The sequence below is a fragment of the Canis lupus genome, chromosome 37 (assembly GCF_003254725.2).
Source record: "Canis lupus dingo isolate Sandy chromosome 37, ASM325472v2, whole genome shotgun sequence".
Taxonomy (NCBI): Eukaryota; Metazoa; Chordata; class Mammalia; order Carnivora; family Canidae; genus Canis; species Canis lupus.
Window position 1 is genome coordinate 18,567,863 of NC_064279.1, and position 13,592 is coordinate 18,581,454.

Below are 13,592 nucleotides of genomic sequence, written 5' to 3' on the forward strand. Positions count from 1 at the left end.
TGAGCCAGAGAAGTTCAAGGCACAGCCCTGCCATTTATCACAGGTCAGCTCCTTCACATGGCACCACGGGCCACTTACCTGTCTGAGCTTCAGTGTTCTCACTGTGACATGAGGAGATATGCCTGTATGTTTTTGGAGATGATTTATGATGGCATCTGCAAAATGCCAAGCGTGTGCAAGACTCCATAGATGGCAGTCACCATTATGACTACTAGTCTTAGGTCTGAGAGAGTCCATGTACAATCTGATTTTTAATACTGAGTTTTCATATTAGGATGTAAGAAGTAGTTCAAGGAATGACTATAAAATTAATTCGCTGATAAAGCTCAAATTCAAATACATTAATCGCCAAGCAGAGAAGGAGATGCTGACATTATAAAGCAACTAAGTAACGTGTGGAAAATACCTTCGAAGAGGGAGAAAGGGGTGTCCGGTGTTCTGCAACCGTGTTCTCCGTAATCTAAACACCACTCAGCAAACTGAAAATGAGACAAGGTTAAATTACTGTAGTGACTTCTTCCAGAGACCCCCAAAAGTTGATAAAGATTATCCATAAGAATTACTCTGAAAAGTCAAAAACTATCTTCAAGGCAGAAAAAACGGGTTGATACAGAGACAGGTGGTCTGAAAGAGCGTATGAGGCATGGGAGGGAGGAATTTTATGAGCTATGAACCACTATCTCCGAGGTTATCAGAAAACTACTTTCTTCTCTCCCCCCATAAATGCTGTTGAGTAGAACTGGGTCCTTTTATAAGAAAGTGAATTCAACTGAATGGCTTTTGAAGGTTTTTTTCCTTAAGTAACTGGGTTTGTTCTACAGACTCATGGTTTAAAGGATAAATGAATTAAATCAGATTAACCAGAGCCCCTTCTAAATCTCCTGGAGGCAGGTGTTTTCCTTGTGACAGTTCTGGCGCCTACCTTACAGGCCCGATACAGGTACTTCATGTCCTGTGTGAGGTTGTACAGTGTCAGGAAGGCGTAGGCATTCCCCGCAGTGCCATGGCACAGCCCGTACCCCTTCCTCAGCAATCCGTACCGCCAGATCACATCAGCACACTGATGGGCGTCATTGAGATAATGTTCTCCTCTGAATGCCTGTAGAGGCAAGGCAAAGTCTTACTAGAAGGGATAGAAAAGAAACTTCTATTGACGTTCCTTCTTAATGGGAAAGGCGGAGGGGAGTGGGAGGTGAGATGGAGGTGGCTTGGCAAGAAAAAGGGTAAAGGGATTTAGAGCCAGAGAAATGTGTCTTGTTGGTGGGGGACAAATTACAAAAGTTTACTAGTTTTGTTTTTGCTTTTAGATAACTGCACATGACCTTGCCTGTACACTCTGTGCTTACGGATGTGGGCGTTACTGGAGAAGGAGTATTATTTGACTTGTGACTTGCTATTATTATTAGTTACTTTCCAAAGGACCACATACTATCTTCTCTGGTTAACAAAATGCCTTTCACTATTAGGAGATTTCTTTGCACAATGGAGAAGAAACTGTTTAGAAAACTGATTACAAAAGACAGATTTGATTATAAAATGCTATACTTTGTCAGAAAAATAGAGATATACCTTTACAATCTTTTGTGGCATCCTATATATTGATCAAAGATTCAAGAAGTACTCTGAGTAGACATTTCTAATATCTCATTGCAAACTAAGTGTTCTTAAAAGTAGAATAAGGCAGTTTAAAAAGCTTTTCCATGATATCTAACTTCCTGCAAGTAAAATTTGATACACTAAAAGCTTATTTAGGGTATGGGATGCCAATGCTTGTTTATAGTTCATAGATTTGTAATTTGTAGATGTGGCATCAATGGACACAGATATCTTGATTTACTTCTATTTTTTTTTCTTTCAAATAAAACTTTTTTTTTTTTTTTTTTATTCTGGCCCTGCTATAGCATGCTTTATAGAAGTAGTATTTGTGTTTTTATTATAGTAAAATAAATAAAATGTAAAAATTACAGTTCTAATCATTGGACGTATACAATTGAATTGCAATAATTACCTTCACAATGTTGTATAATCATTACCACTATTGCCAAAACTTTTCATCACCCTAAACATACTGTGTACCCATTAAGTAATAATGCACTCCCACCCCAGCACCAGTCCCTGGTAACTTCTATTCTACTTTCTTTCTGTATGAATTTGCCTATTCTAGATACCTCATATTAACCATCACATCATATAAAAGGAATCATGTAGTATTTGTACTTTAGTATCTGGCTTATTTCACTTACCATAATGTTTCCAAGGTTCATGCATATTGTAGTATGGATCAGAAGTTCATTCCTTCATATGGCTGAATAATATTCCATTGTGTGCATAAATACCACATTTTGTCTATCCATTCATCTGCTGATGGACACTTGAACTCTTTCTACCTTTTGGCTACTGTGAATAATGCTGCTGTGGAACATTTGTGTACAAGTATTGATATGAATCCTTGTGTTAGTTTTTTGGGTATATATGCCTAGGAGTTGAATTGCTGAATCATGTATTAATTCTATGTTTAATTTTTTGAGGAACTACCACAGTCTCTTCTGTGGCAGCTGTACCATTTTACAATCCTACCAGCAATGCACAAGGAAGATTCTATCTTTTTTAAAGATATATTTATTTATTTGAGAGAGGGAGCATGTGGCAGGGAGGAGCAGAGGGAGAGGAAGAGAGAAAATTAAGCAGATTCTGCGCCGAGGGCAGAGACCAATGTGGGGTTCGATCTCATGACACCAAGATCACAACCTGAGCCTAAACCAAGTTAGACACTTAATTGACTGCACCACTCAGGTGCACCCCTTTTTTTTTCATAAAGAGAGGAACAGAGGGCCGGGGATAGAATGTTAAGCAGGCTGCATGCCCTGTGTGGAGCCCAATGCAGGGCTCAGTCTCATAACCCTGAAATCATGACCAGAGCCAAAATCCAGAGTTGGACATTTAACCAAATGAACCAACCAGGCACCAAAGAAAGATTCTATTTTTAATTGAACTTCTGGGATACTTATCTTGGTTCTGCCACTGATCCTATAACTTGGCTATTCTATCAATGAAGCAGTCTCCTTATCTATGAGATAGTGTCTGCTCTGATATAGATGGGTACTGTGAGAAGGAATTATAATTCATTTAGCAAAGTGATTATAGGTCCAACAAGTTATTTATCCATTGCTCCTTTAAAGATTATGCATAAAACAATAAGAAGTTATAGAATTTTATCTTACAGTTTCCAATTTATTTTGAAAATGAGAAAATTCACAGTACCTTATAGGCCTGGATGAGCATGTAGATCACTCCAGGTGAACCGTGACACCAATGGACTAGAAGATCTCGATTGTCATCCACACAAGGAGGATAATTGCCGGAAGGAAATTTCAGCTGGCAGACATAATCTACACTGGGCTTGACCAAATTATGTAACTTCACATGGCTCACTTGAAGACTGGGCTAAAAATAAGAAAGAGAATTATTAGTTCTGCTAAAGCAAACAGGTCTTCCTAAATCTCAGGGATAAGTGGATAAGTGTGTGTGTGTGTGTGTGTGTGTATGTGTGTGTGTGTTTAGTGAGGGAGACAGAGAGGGAGTAGGAAGGGCAGAAGGAGAGGGACAGAAAAAATCCTAAGCAAACTCCACACCCAGTGCGGAGCCCAAAGTGGGGCTTGACTCACAACCCTGAGATCATGACCTGAGCTGAAATCAGGAATTGGATGCTAACCAACTGAGCTACCCAGGTGTCCCTGGGATTAGTTTTAAACTAGAAAGAAAATATGACCAGAAAGAACTAGAAGTTATTAAGAGATTTTGGATTCCATTCCAATTTTTTTTTTTTACCTATTAGAACCACCTAAAATTAAGCTACCAGTTATCTCTTGGGACTTTATATACATACTATTTTTCAATATTTATTGTGTATACATACATATAAATATTTTCCTAAGTCAATGCATGAGCATAAGAGATGTTTCCTAAGGTTTTAATACCTTAAGCATACTTTATTTTTTTTTAATTTTTATTTTCAGTAGGTTTCACACCTAGCATGGAGCCCAATGCAGGGCTTGAACTCATGATCAAAACCTGAGCTGAGATCAAGAGTCAGATGTTTAACCAACTGAGCCAGCAAGATACCCCCATATCTTAGAAGCCACAAAGAAGATGCATTAGACAACATAAGTGGAATTTTCATTATTGCATTTAGAGAAGCAGTAGATGTTTCCAATAGAAGAGGAAGCTAACAAGTCAGGAGACCTAGAATCTAGATCCCAAACTGCTGTGTGACTCTAGATTAAGTCTTTCTGCAGAGGATTTGGGACTAGTATTTATGTAGGATTATTATGATACAATGATGTACAAACTTGTAGGATGCACTAACATAAGGCATATGAACCTTTTTTTTTTTTTTTTTTAACAATTTGGCCTTCTCTCCCTTTTTTTTTTGTTTTTTTAAGATTTATTTATTTTAGAGAGTGAGAGAGAGAGAGCACATGGGGGGAGGGCAGCAGGACAGGGAAAGAGAGAATCTAAAGCAGACTCCCCACTGAGCACAGAATCCGACCTAGGTCTCAATCTCACGACCCTGAGATCATGACCTGAGTGGAAAGCAAGAGCCAGACATTCAACCAACTGAGCCACCCAGATGCCCCAAGCCTCAATTTTTGATATTCTTTTTTAGTTTCTCTTTTTGGTCCTATTTAAAGTCATGCACTGAATTAGATGCATACATTAATTAAATGCACTGCTCACTTTTTCAAATAAGAAGTGACTGTCCTCATCAGGCGGGGGTGGGCATGTGGGTAAGGGGATAGGCAGTTGTGTAAAAAAAAAAGCACAGGTACTTAATCTGCACTAAGTTCTTTAGGGGCATATATGGATTTTGCTTTATCAGAAGAATATTGTTCAAGCTCAATTTAAAATGCCACAGTAGTAGGGGCACCTGGGTGGCTCAGTTAGTTAAGTGTCTGCCTTTGGGTCAGGTCATGATCCCAGGGTCCTGGTATCAAGCCCCGAGTCGGGCTCCTTGCTCAGTGGGGAGCCTGCTTCTCGCTCTCCCTTTATCTGCTCCTCCCCCTGCTTGTGTTCTTTCTCTCTGTCATATAAATAAATAAAATCTTAAAAATAAAATGCTACAATAGAATGAGTAGATTTTCCTCAAATTTGCAGGAATTATCCAAAATGACTACAAATAATATTTTGTCTTATGTTGATACATAAGTACGTACTGGAATGGACTTTTAGTATTAAAAGTTAAATCATTTCAATTAGACAATAATCTGCCAATGGAAAACTCAGAACACAGATTTCCAGATTTTTCACTGCCACCAAAAGGAAGCAGATTGAAGTAAGATGACTCCTAATGATCTGCTTCAAAGAAAGGTCATGAGGCTGTCCAGTCACTGACATATAGGATTCTAACTCACCTCGAAACTTCAGAATACATGAACTCTCCTTTCCTGAAAACTTAATATATATTTACTTCTGGAAATACAGAGCCAGTGGAGGTTTATACCAGAAAAATAAAAGAGTCTAGGTCTGAATTGTCAAAACCCCTCATTATAAAGCTCTTAATTGAGAAGTGCAGAACAAATACGAAAGTTGGTCTCTTACTGCCACTAACACTCAAAGTGTGACTTTGCATTCAAAAGCAATAATAACCTTGAGTTTTTCAGCTTCGTTGTCATTGTTTAGTTGTAGGGAGACGCAAGGTCTGACATTGATTCTGCATTACTGCAGCCAGCTACTCAACCAGCTAATAGTATGTATATCCGAGCACTCATGTTGAACATATTAATGAAACACTTTTCTTTATGCTGCATTGTACTTTGGGAAGGTGAGGGGGGCACCTTTGCTGCCATTAAAAATCAATTTTCTTTTGCTATGAATTCTTATTCACAGTGCCAATTTCTCTTTAAAGAGAGCTGAATAACCCCCCGGAAATGATGCTCTCAGGAGAAGTCCTCTTCTGACCTCCCCTTCCAGGTTATGCTTGCTGCAGTAAATCCTATTTGTCCTTAGTCTGTTTGACTTTGGCTGATGTTTCCCAATAGTATTAGGTCCAAAGAACTGCTGGGCATAAAGCGCATTCAGCTATTTTTCAGGTAAGTTATACAAAATCCATTGAAAAGGCTCTGTGGCTTTGCTCTCGAAGTGAGCCTTAGGCAACATATGCATTTGTTTTCTATTGATTTTGTTCTTACTTTTGGAATTTGTTTCAGTGGGTTGTATCTAATAATATGCAATAATATTAATTCAAGGCTTTTGCTGAAAGAGAAGAGCAGAGCAGAAGGCACTTCATATAGAAGTATAGGTCAAAACCCTTCAGTCTGCACAGTGGCACTAGGCATGCAAGTACGGTCACCTACAAATCAAACGCCATCCCACAGCACAATGCTTTTTATGTTTATACACTTTAAAATGCACTGTGGCAAACACCGTCCTTGTTTGTCAAGGCCAGGTGATTACAGGGAGAGTGATGTAGCGGTCGACAGAATGACAAAACGGAGGGGAGCCCCGGTCTTCTCACCCTGGCCAGGACAATGAGCAAGCACATTTTTGAGTTTCACCAGCTTCACCTCTTACCTGCATCAGCAAATAATAAATTCCTGCCAGGCCGTGAGCAGCCCCCACGTAATATTCTTGGTACCATTCATACATCAGTGGAGTCTTTGCTGTGAAGTTTCTCTTTTGGGCTAGGTTTTCTCCAGAGGTTAAAACTGCTTCACAAATCTACAGGGAGAAAACGGATTGAAATAATGAGAGAATCAGAGAATCAGAATAAAAATCTTCCCGGCGGAGATAAGGAACTTTTCGCTAAGAGAGGTATGGAGAACATGGTGAATCAGACCCACTCTTATGGCCATGGGCAGGCAGTTTAGTTCTGTGCTCAGAAAGCAGGGGGGACTGCATTCTGCCTAAAAGAGGGAGAGATGGCAATCCTTAACTCTCTTTACTGGAGCTTACAAGAATTCACTTGACCAGGAAAGCTTGAATTCCTTCAGGAACGAAAGGAGACGCCTGCACCTGGGAGGTGAAATCTGGCCCTCATCTTCTGAAGGGCCTCGACACTCCAACAGAGTGGGCTGGACTTCCCACTCTTAGAACTCCCTAAGTGTTTCCAACAGCACTCAGCGTGACACTGTCCGCTCTCTGATCCCACCTGACCTTCAGAAGCCAACTGACACTTTCCTTCTACCTGGGGTATGCTCACTGGAGAAACAAAACCAAAGTTCACATAGATAACAACTGGGATCCTAACAAGACTCCAAAAAGCACAAAAATGTGGTACCTGCTGAATATGGCTTTGAGGAATCTTTTCCACTCCAAAGTTCTTATTCACAAAGAGAAGAGCATAGACGTAGCCCATTCGTCCATAGAGCATTTCATTTGGAGCATGGTGGTCAATTTTATTTAGGTGAATTAGTCTGGGAATAAAAATACATGCTGAAGAAGACTTGAAAGGGATCGGGTAGTGGCATATACCTAAAGATGATACATTTAAAAAATACACACAAATATACATCTAAGTATTATAAATTACTATTATAGTTATTTTATTTTTAAAAAGATTTTATTTCAAAGATTTTATCTCTTTATTTGAAAGAGAGACATAGTGAGAGAGAGCATCAGTAGGGGGTGGGCGCTGGGAACTTGGGGGGAGGGGCAGAGGGAGAGGGTGTCCTACACAGGGTTCAATCCTAGGATCCTGGGACCACGACCTGAGCCAAAGGCAGGTGCTTAACCAACTGAGCCACCCACGTGCCCCACTAATATAGTTATGTTAAACATTTTAAATATATTAAAATATATAAAAGGTAAATATTTTCACATATTTATATTATAAATTATATTATTATACATTAAGTGGGCTGAGCTGGATTACAAAGGGTAGTCAGGATTTAAAAATTAACCCTCAACTAAATTTTTCGTCAGTTCACAATGGAACTGACAAATTCAAAGAATTAAAGAATACGCATGTGAGGCAGAAGCTACCTGGAGCCTCCCAGGTTCCTCCTGGAGCTATGCCCTGAAACCAGCAGCTGGGAAGGTTAAGAGAAGCTAAGGACTGCTGCCCAGTATGGCATTTAGTCTGGAGAAAGGCCTCAGTCAGTGCTCAGAGGGTCACCTATTTCCATAAAATGAAAGCCTGCTGCACCCCCCCGTTACCTCCTCCTGTGGTTTGTTTCTTAACATGTCTTCAGGTCAGGCTTACCTGAGGTGTCTGTATGGCAGCCTGATCTACCGTAATCGATAAAAATGCACAAAGGTAACAGTCAGCCTCCCTGTCTTCCCAGGCTCCCCCTTCTAGCCCTTCTTTTCAGAAATAGCCATGATTACCAAATTCTTAGATATTCCTAGAAGTACTTTATGCACATATAAGCAACTGTAAATATGCCTCTCCCTAAATGTTCTGTGGCTTGCTTTTGACAATACATTTCCACATATATTCTCGATCAGTCTCATTCCTTATCATAGCTGCATACTATTCCATGGAATGGCTATATTATAATATATTAACTCTCTGTTGATAGACTCAGTTCAGCTTCTCAGAAAAAGTTATTTTTGGTTTTGGCTTCAGGTAAGATGGAGTAGACACGCCCCACCCTGACTCTCCCAGTAGATGCAGCTCCAAGACCTGGAGAGAGGGCACAAAGCAGCATTTGAGGGCTCTAAACAGTAAACATTAGCAGGCAGAGTGGGGAAGACCAGAATTTGAAGTACCACCAAACCATTGGTGAGTCTGCCATATTTTCGTCTATGGTATTCCCCTGGCTTGAATTCAGGACAGCCTCAAACCTGGAAATGGGTAAAAAGAGCTGAAAGAGTGCTGAAAGAGAGAGTCCTGGAAGAAGCCCTTTAGTTCTGTCTCAAGAAAGAATGGGTAAGGGAACTCCTAGTATCAGAGAGAGTAGGTCAAGCCCCTCAGTTTTGTTTCCTTGCATTCGCTCTGTTTATCCACACCCGAGGCCACAAGCAGTCTTGTGGTGGCAGCAGAAATGAAGGCAGGAGTAGTCCACAGAAGCCAAGTCTCTGAGGGAAGGACCCTTCCTCATAGGTTGGAGGAGCTGTGGCCCCATGAGGGTGAGGTAAGCCCCCATCGCTTTACTAATCTTTCTCACCTCCCCATCATTTGGCCCCAGATATAGGCCCAGTCATGGGAATACTTGGTAGGGCAGGGTAACAGAAGCCCCAGATTTCTTTCCAGAGAACATGGGGAGTCCTAGGAAACCAGAAAGCAGGTGACAGTCACAGGAAATGAACTCAGGAGAGCAACCATATTTGCAGTCTAAACTCAGAGAATGAATTTTTCTTCTTTTTGAGGGGGATAAGGGATGTGTGGAGGGTATAGGAAAGCAAATATCATAGGTAGGGAAAGTGTCTTTATTATTTGGATTTTATTACATGAAATTTTGAAAGCACATCTCAGTATCTTTAAATTATCCTATATATTCAAAGTAACACCATTTAAGTCATTAAAACAATATAATTTTTGGTGGTGAAGATGGGTGGAAGGTTTGGGAGGTGCTATAGGTTCTACTACCGTTTGATAAATAAGACCTACTAAGATTGTCTGGGGACAATGTGGTTTTTCTCTGAGCCGTAAGAATAGGGCAGGAGACTACTTGTGTGTATGTGTGTACATCTTCCTAATCAATGTTTGTACACTTGGTTTATTTGGCAGAATTTGGTCCACTGCTTGTGCTTTCATTTTTAACATACTTTGTTATGATTATAGCTGAGGGGGTATATAGCTCCTAATAGCTACAAAAACAAAACAAAACACACAACAACAAACAAACCAAAAAACAAAAAAATGCCCTAAAAAGTGCTGCTACCAGGCTATAACCACCAGATACAGCAAAGTGTGTCTGGGCTCCCAAGAGGGGGTACTTGTGAAAGAGCAGACAGTTGCCCTCTCCCAACCCTCCCTTCCCCTTCCTTCACCCTGTGGGGTAAGGGGAGAGAAACACAGTTTAAAATTAAAAAGCCATGTTTAAATAAATAATAAATAAATAAATAAATAAATAAATAGCCATGTTTTAATAACCAGAATGAGGTACTTTTTGTGACCTAGAGGGGCTAACAGTTATAAACAAACTGAAAAAAAGTTATAAAAGTATCCACTCCTCATCAGGAAAGAAGGGTGTGAAAAAGCATGGCAGGCTGCATAACTGACAAAGTTATGTTATAACTCAACAAATGAAGGCATCTCAACAAATTGGTTACACATGCATGGTTTTTCTTCTGTAAATATAGCCATTAAACTCATAGTGGAATAGTGGTTATCTTAGGATTAGGGACATGGTAGCCAAAGGTTACTTTTCATTTTCTTGTATACTTTGAATTTTCCCCCCAATATCAACAGGGCTGTTTGGATGGTAGAATTACAGGCCATTTTGTTTTCTACTTCAATATCATACATGGATGGACACACACACACACACACACCCCTAATATTTTTAAGAACTTAAAAACATTTATTAAGAGAAATTCGATTTTTTTCTCATGCCAAAACTGGAGGTTCAGTAATGTTGAAATCTTAAGAAAATAAAATCTTTTTACTAGACACAAATGCAACAGTTGTAGTAAACAGAAGGAATATCTCAGAGTTTTGATTTAAAGGTTTATTATCAAGTTTTAACGAAGTATGTCAAATTGTATAGAATTTAAATATAACTACTTTTGTAAGGGAAATTTAATTCAAAAGGAAAATTACCGTGAATTTTTTAAGCAAATAGCTCCGTGGGAATTATTTGGAACAATTATTGCATCAGTTCCAATGATGTTCTCACACCTAAATGTGTTTGAACACATTTCCTCTATTTGCCAATGTTAGGGATCACATTACCCCTAGGTGGCGATATATAATTAGCATTCCAATTATTTTGCAGCCAAACTCATTTGCATTTGGGATGTTTAAAGTTGATAGCAAATACCTTTCAAATACCTGAAAATGAAGTATTGCTTAGAGTATCCTAATAAAATTATATTTCATAATTTAGGGTAAGAAAGGAAGTATTCCTTTTTTTTTTCTGGATTTGACTTCAAGTCATTAAAACTCATGAGCTAGGTCTGATGATCAGTAAAGGTAGGACTTTTAACTACAGATTTTACATGCTATAGTCTCAAAGTGAAGAAATGATAGCATTTATAAATCATAAAGATTATTTTATGTGTTTTCAAAAACTCTCAAACCCAGAGGCACATCATTGCAGCTCCATTTGTTTTGCTATGTTGATATTAATAGCAACCAATCTTCAGAAGAGACACGTCACTGAAATGTCACTGAAGGGAGAACAGACAACATATAAAACGGGGGCAGTTCTGTTCCACTCCTAGCAATATTTCCCCAGGGTTTTACTGGGAAGAGTTTTGACCTTGTATCATCTAACTTTTTATTTTTTTTTTTATTTTCTTATTTATTTATTTATTTTTTTTATTTATTTATTTATGATAGTCACAGAGAGAGAGAGAGAGAGAGAGGCGGAGACATAGGCAGAGGGAGAAGCAGGCTCCATGCACTGGGAGCCCGATGTGGGATTCGATCCCGGGTCTCCAGGATTGCACCCTGGGCCAAAGGCAGGCGCCAAACCGCTGCGCCACCCAGGGATCCCCTCATCTAACTTTTTAAAAAAGAAGTTCTTTTCTTACTCATCACACTACAAAAAAAAAAAAAAAGTATACACTTTCTGACCAGAAAGCCTAAATTCTTCATCCTTCTGAGTTCTGGCCCCAAAGCACTGGACCTGTCAGGTTAGTCACTTAATTGGGTACAGTAAATAGGCAACTCTATCTCTTTGTGTAGTGGCACCAACTATCTGTGTGGAAGGAAGGTGAAAACGAACACGATACAAATCAAACAGCAGGAAAAATCAGTGCTGTTTATTCTCTTCCTTGCCACCTGCCCCAGCCAACTGTAGGACATTCTGCACATGAACAGATATACATATGAACACACACTCCTTTTGGGGGAGTCACAGACTCCTCCAAAAAAGCATAAGTGTTCTCTCCATGCTGAACACAATTTGGGGATTTTATATGTACCTTTGGAAGCCCTAAGATTCTCAGGGCCCCAAAGTTAAGAATCCCTGCCTTAGGGAAACATTGACTTCTTTGCTCTCTAAAACTCAAAATTATGATTCTGAAAGACTATTATATTAAGAAACCATAGGAAAGGTAATCCAAAAAATGACGGTGGTGGAGGACAACACAGATACCACATAGAGAACTTGGGTGTCTCTGGTATTGCCAAAGGGCTGTGTGATATGAGAAAGAAGGTTCAGTAAAAACCAAAACAAGTAGGTTTATTAAATACCTGATGACATCAAATTATTTCAATTGAGTTACAGAGACTTACAGATTTTTTTTTCCCCTTAAAAGAGAGGAGATGTGAAAGCAATTAAAAATAATTCCTTTTTTCTTCCTGTTCTTGCTATGGACTCTAAAAATCTGAAAAATCAAAACGGTGTCCATAAATGTCCTATTTTCCTATTATTATGCTCATTCTATATATTTAACCTTAAAAAATCTACTGGCTATATATAAAATATTGTTGAACCATTGTAAAAGTTTTTAAAATGATATAAATAACAAAGACATCTTTTTTTAAATCAAGGTATCAAAAATTTTTTTAGTTTACTTTTAAGAGTGTTAATAAACCAATATTAATATATAGTACTATTCCTCAAAGAGTGTTTGTTAGAACAGTACACCCTAAAATGTCATGAGGAAAGGGTTGTCTACTTGACAAGTTTGGCAAATTCCACTCCCTAGTCTCTGGCGTTTCCTCCATGTAGCAAAAGTTACTCAAGACTCTACTCTGAGCAGCTGGTAGGTGTATATTTAACTTTGCTTAGTGTTTCCCCAATCTGAATGCACAAATCTTGTTTTCATTTTTCACACAGCATACCATAACTACCTGGCTGTACGTAAATTGAGAAAGGCTGGCATTACATAAAAAATAACAGGACCCCTATGGCTTATTTTTATGATACTTAAGAGTGATTCACTGAATGAGACTTCCTTCTCAGCATATGTGTGGCTAATGGCTTTAAACTAGCTGTGCAAAGAAACAGAAAGGTCGTGTCTGTGTTGCAAATTTAGATAGTATATGCATTTGTCAAAACTCAACAAATATATATACAACTTGGGCAGCTCATTGTGTGTTAACTATATGCCAAAAGAAGAAAACTAAACGGGTATTGAACACTGGTAAATGATATATGTGCTTTAGTATTTAGAAGGAAGGATACTGATGCCTGCAATTCACTCTGAAGTCCATCCACCACCCCTAAAAGGATTAATAATGGATAGGGGAATGGACTGATGGATTAGATACGTAGTAAAGCGAGTATAAAAAAATGTTAATGGTAGAATCTATGTAGTTAGATATACAGCTACTTACTATTGTTTCAACATTTCTGTATGTTTGAAATTTTTCAATAAAATTTTGAGGAGAAAAAACTGTAGTTATTAGAATTTTAGGACAAAAGCCTGTTAATGAAATACACTACTGCACAGTGTAAAATTAACCAAAGATCTTCCACAAACAAAATCAGTGATGTTTCTGGACCTAATTAAAAACATGGCTAAAGACCTTAACA

The 13,592-nt window shown here is 38.7% G+C and overlaps 2 protein-coding genes across 5 annotated transcripts in view; one reads left to right on the top strand and one right to left on the bottom strand.

Annotated features, from left to right (window-relative positions):
- Positions 1-13,592, top strand: part of CPS1 (carbamoyl-phosphate synthase 1) — a 354,353-nt gene that overhangs the window by 138,698 nt on the left and 202,063 nt on the right. The gene's annotated exons all lie outside the window — the stretch shown is intronic.
- The window catches only part of LANCL1 (LanC like glutathione S-transferase 1), a 37,158-nt gene that overhangs the window by 3,368 nt on the left and 20,198 nt on the right, over positions 1-13,592 (bottom strand). For both annotated transcript variants that reach the window (XM_025441639.3, XM_035711027.2), the window contains exons 4-8: positions 7,277-7,412; positions 6,571-6,717; positions 3,262-3,444; positions 923-1,099; positions 407-479 (exon numbers count right to left, since the gene is read on the bottom strand). In XM_025441639.3, the coding sequence (XP_025297424.1) occupies positions 407-479; positions 923-1,099; positions 3,262-3,444; positions 6,571-6,717; positions 7,277-7,412 (716 nt within the window). The remainder of the gene's footprint in view (positions 1-406; positions 480-922; positions 1,100-3,261; positions 3,445-6,570; positions 6,718-7,276; positions 7,413-13,592) is intronic.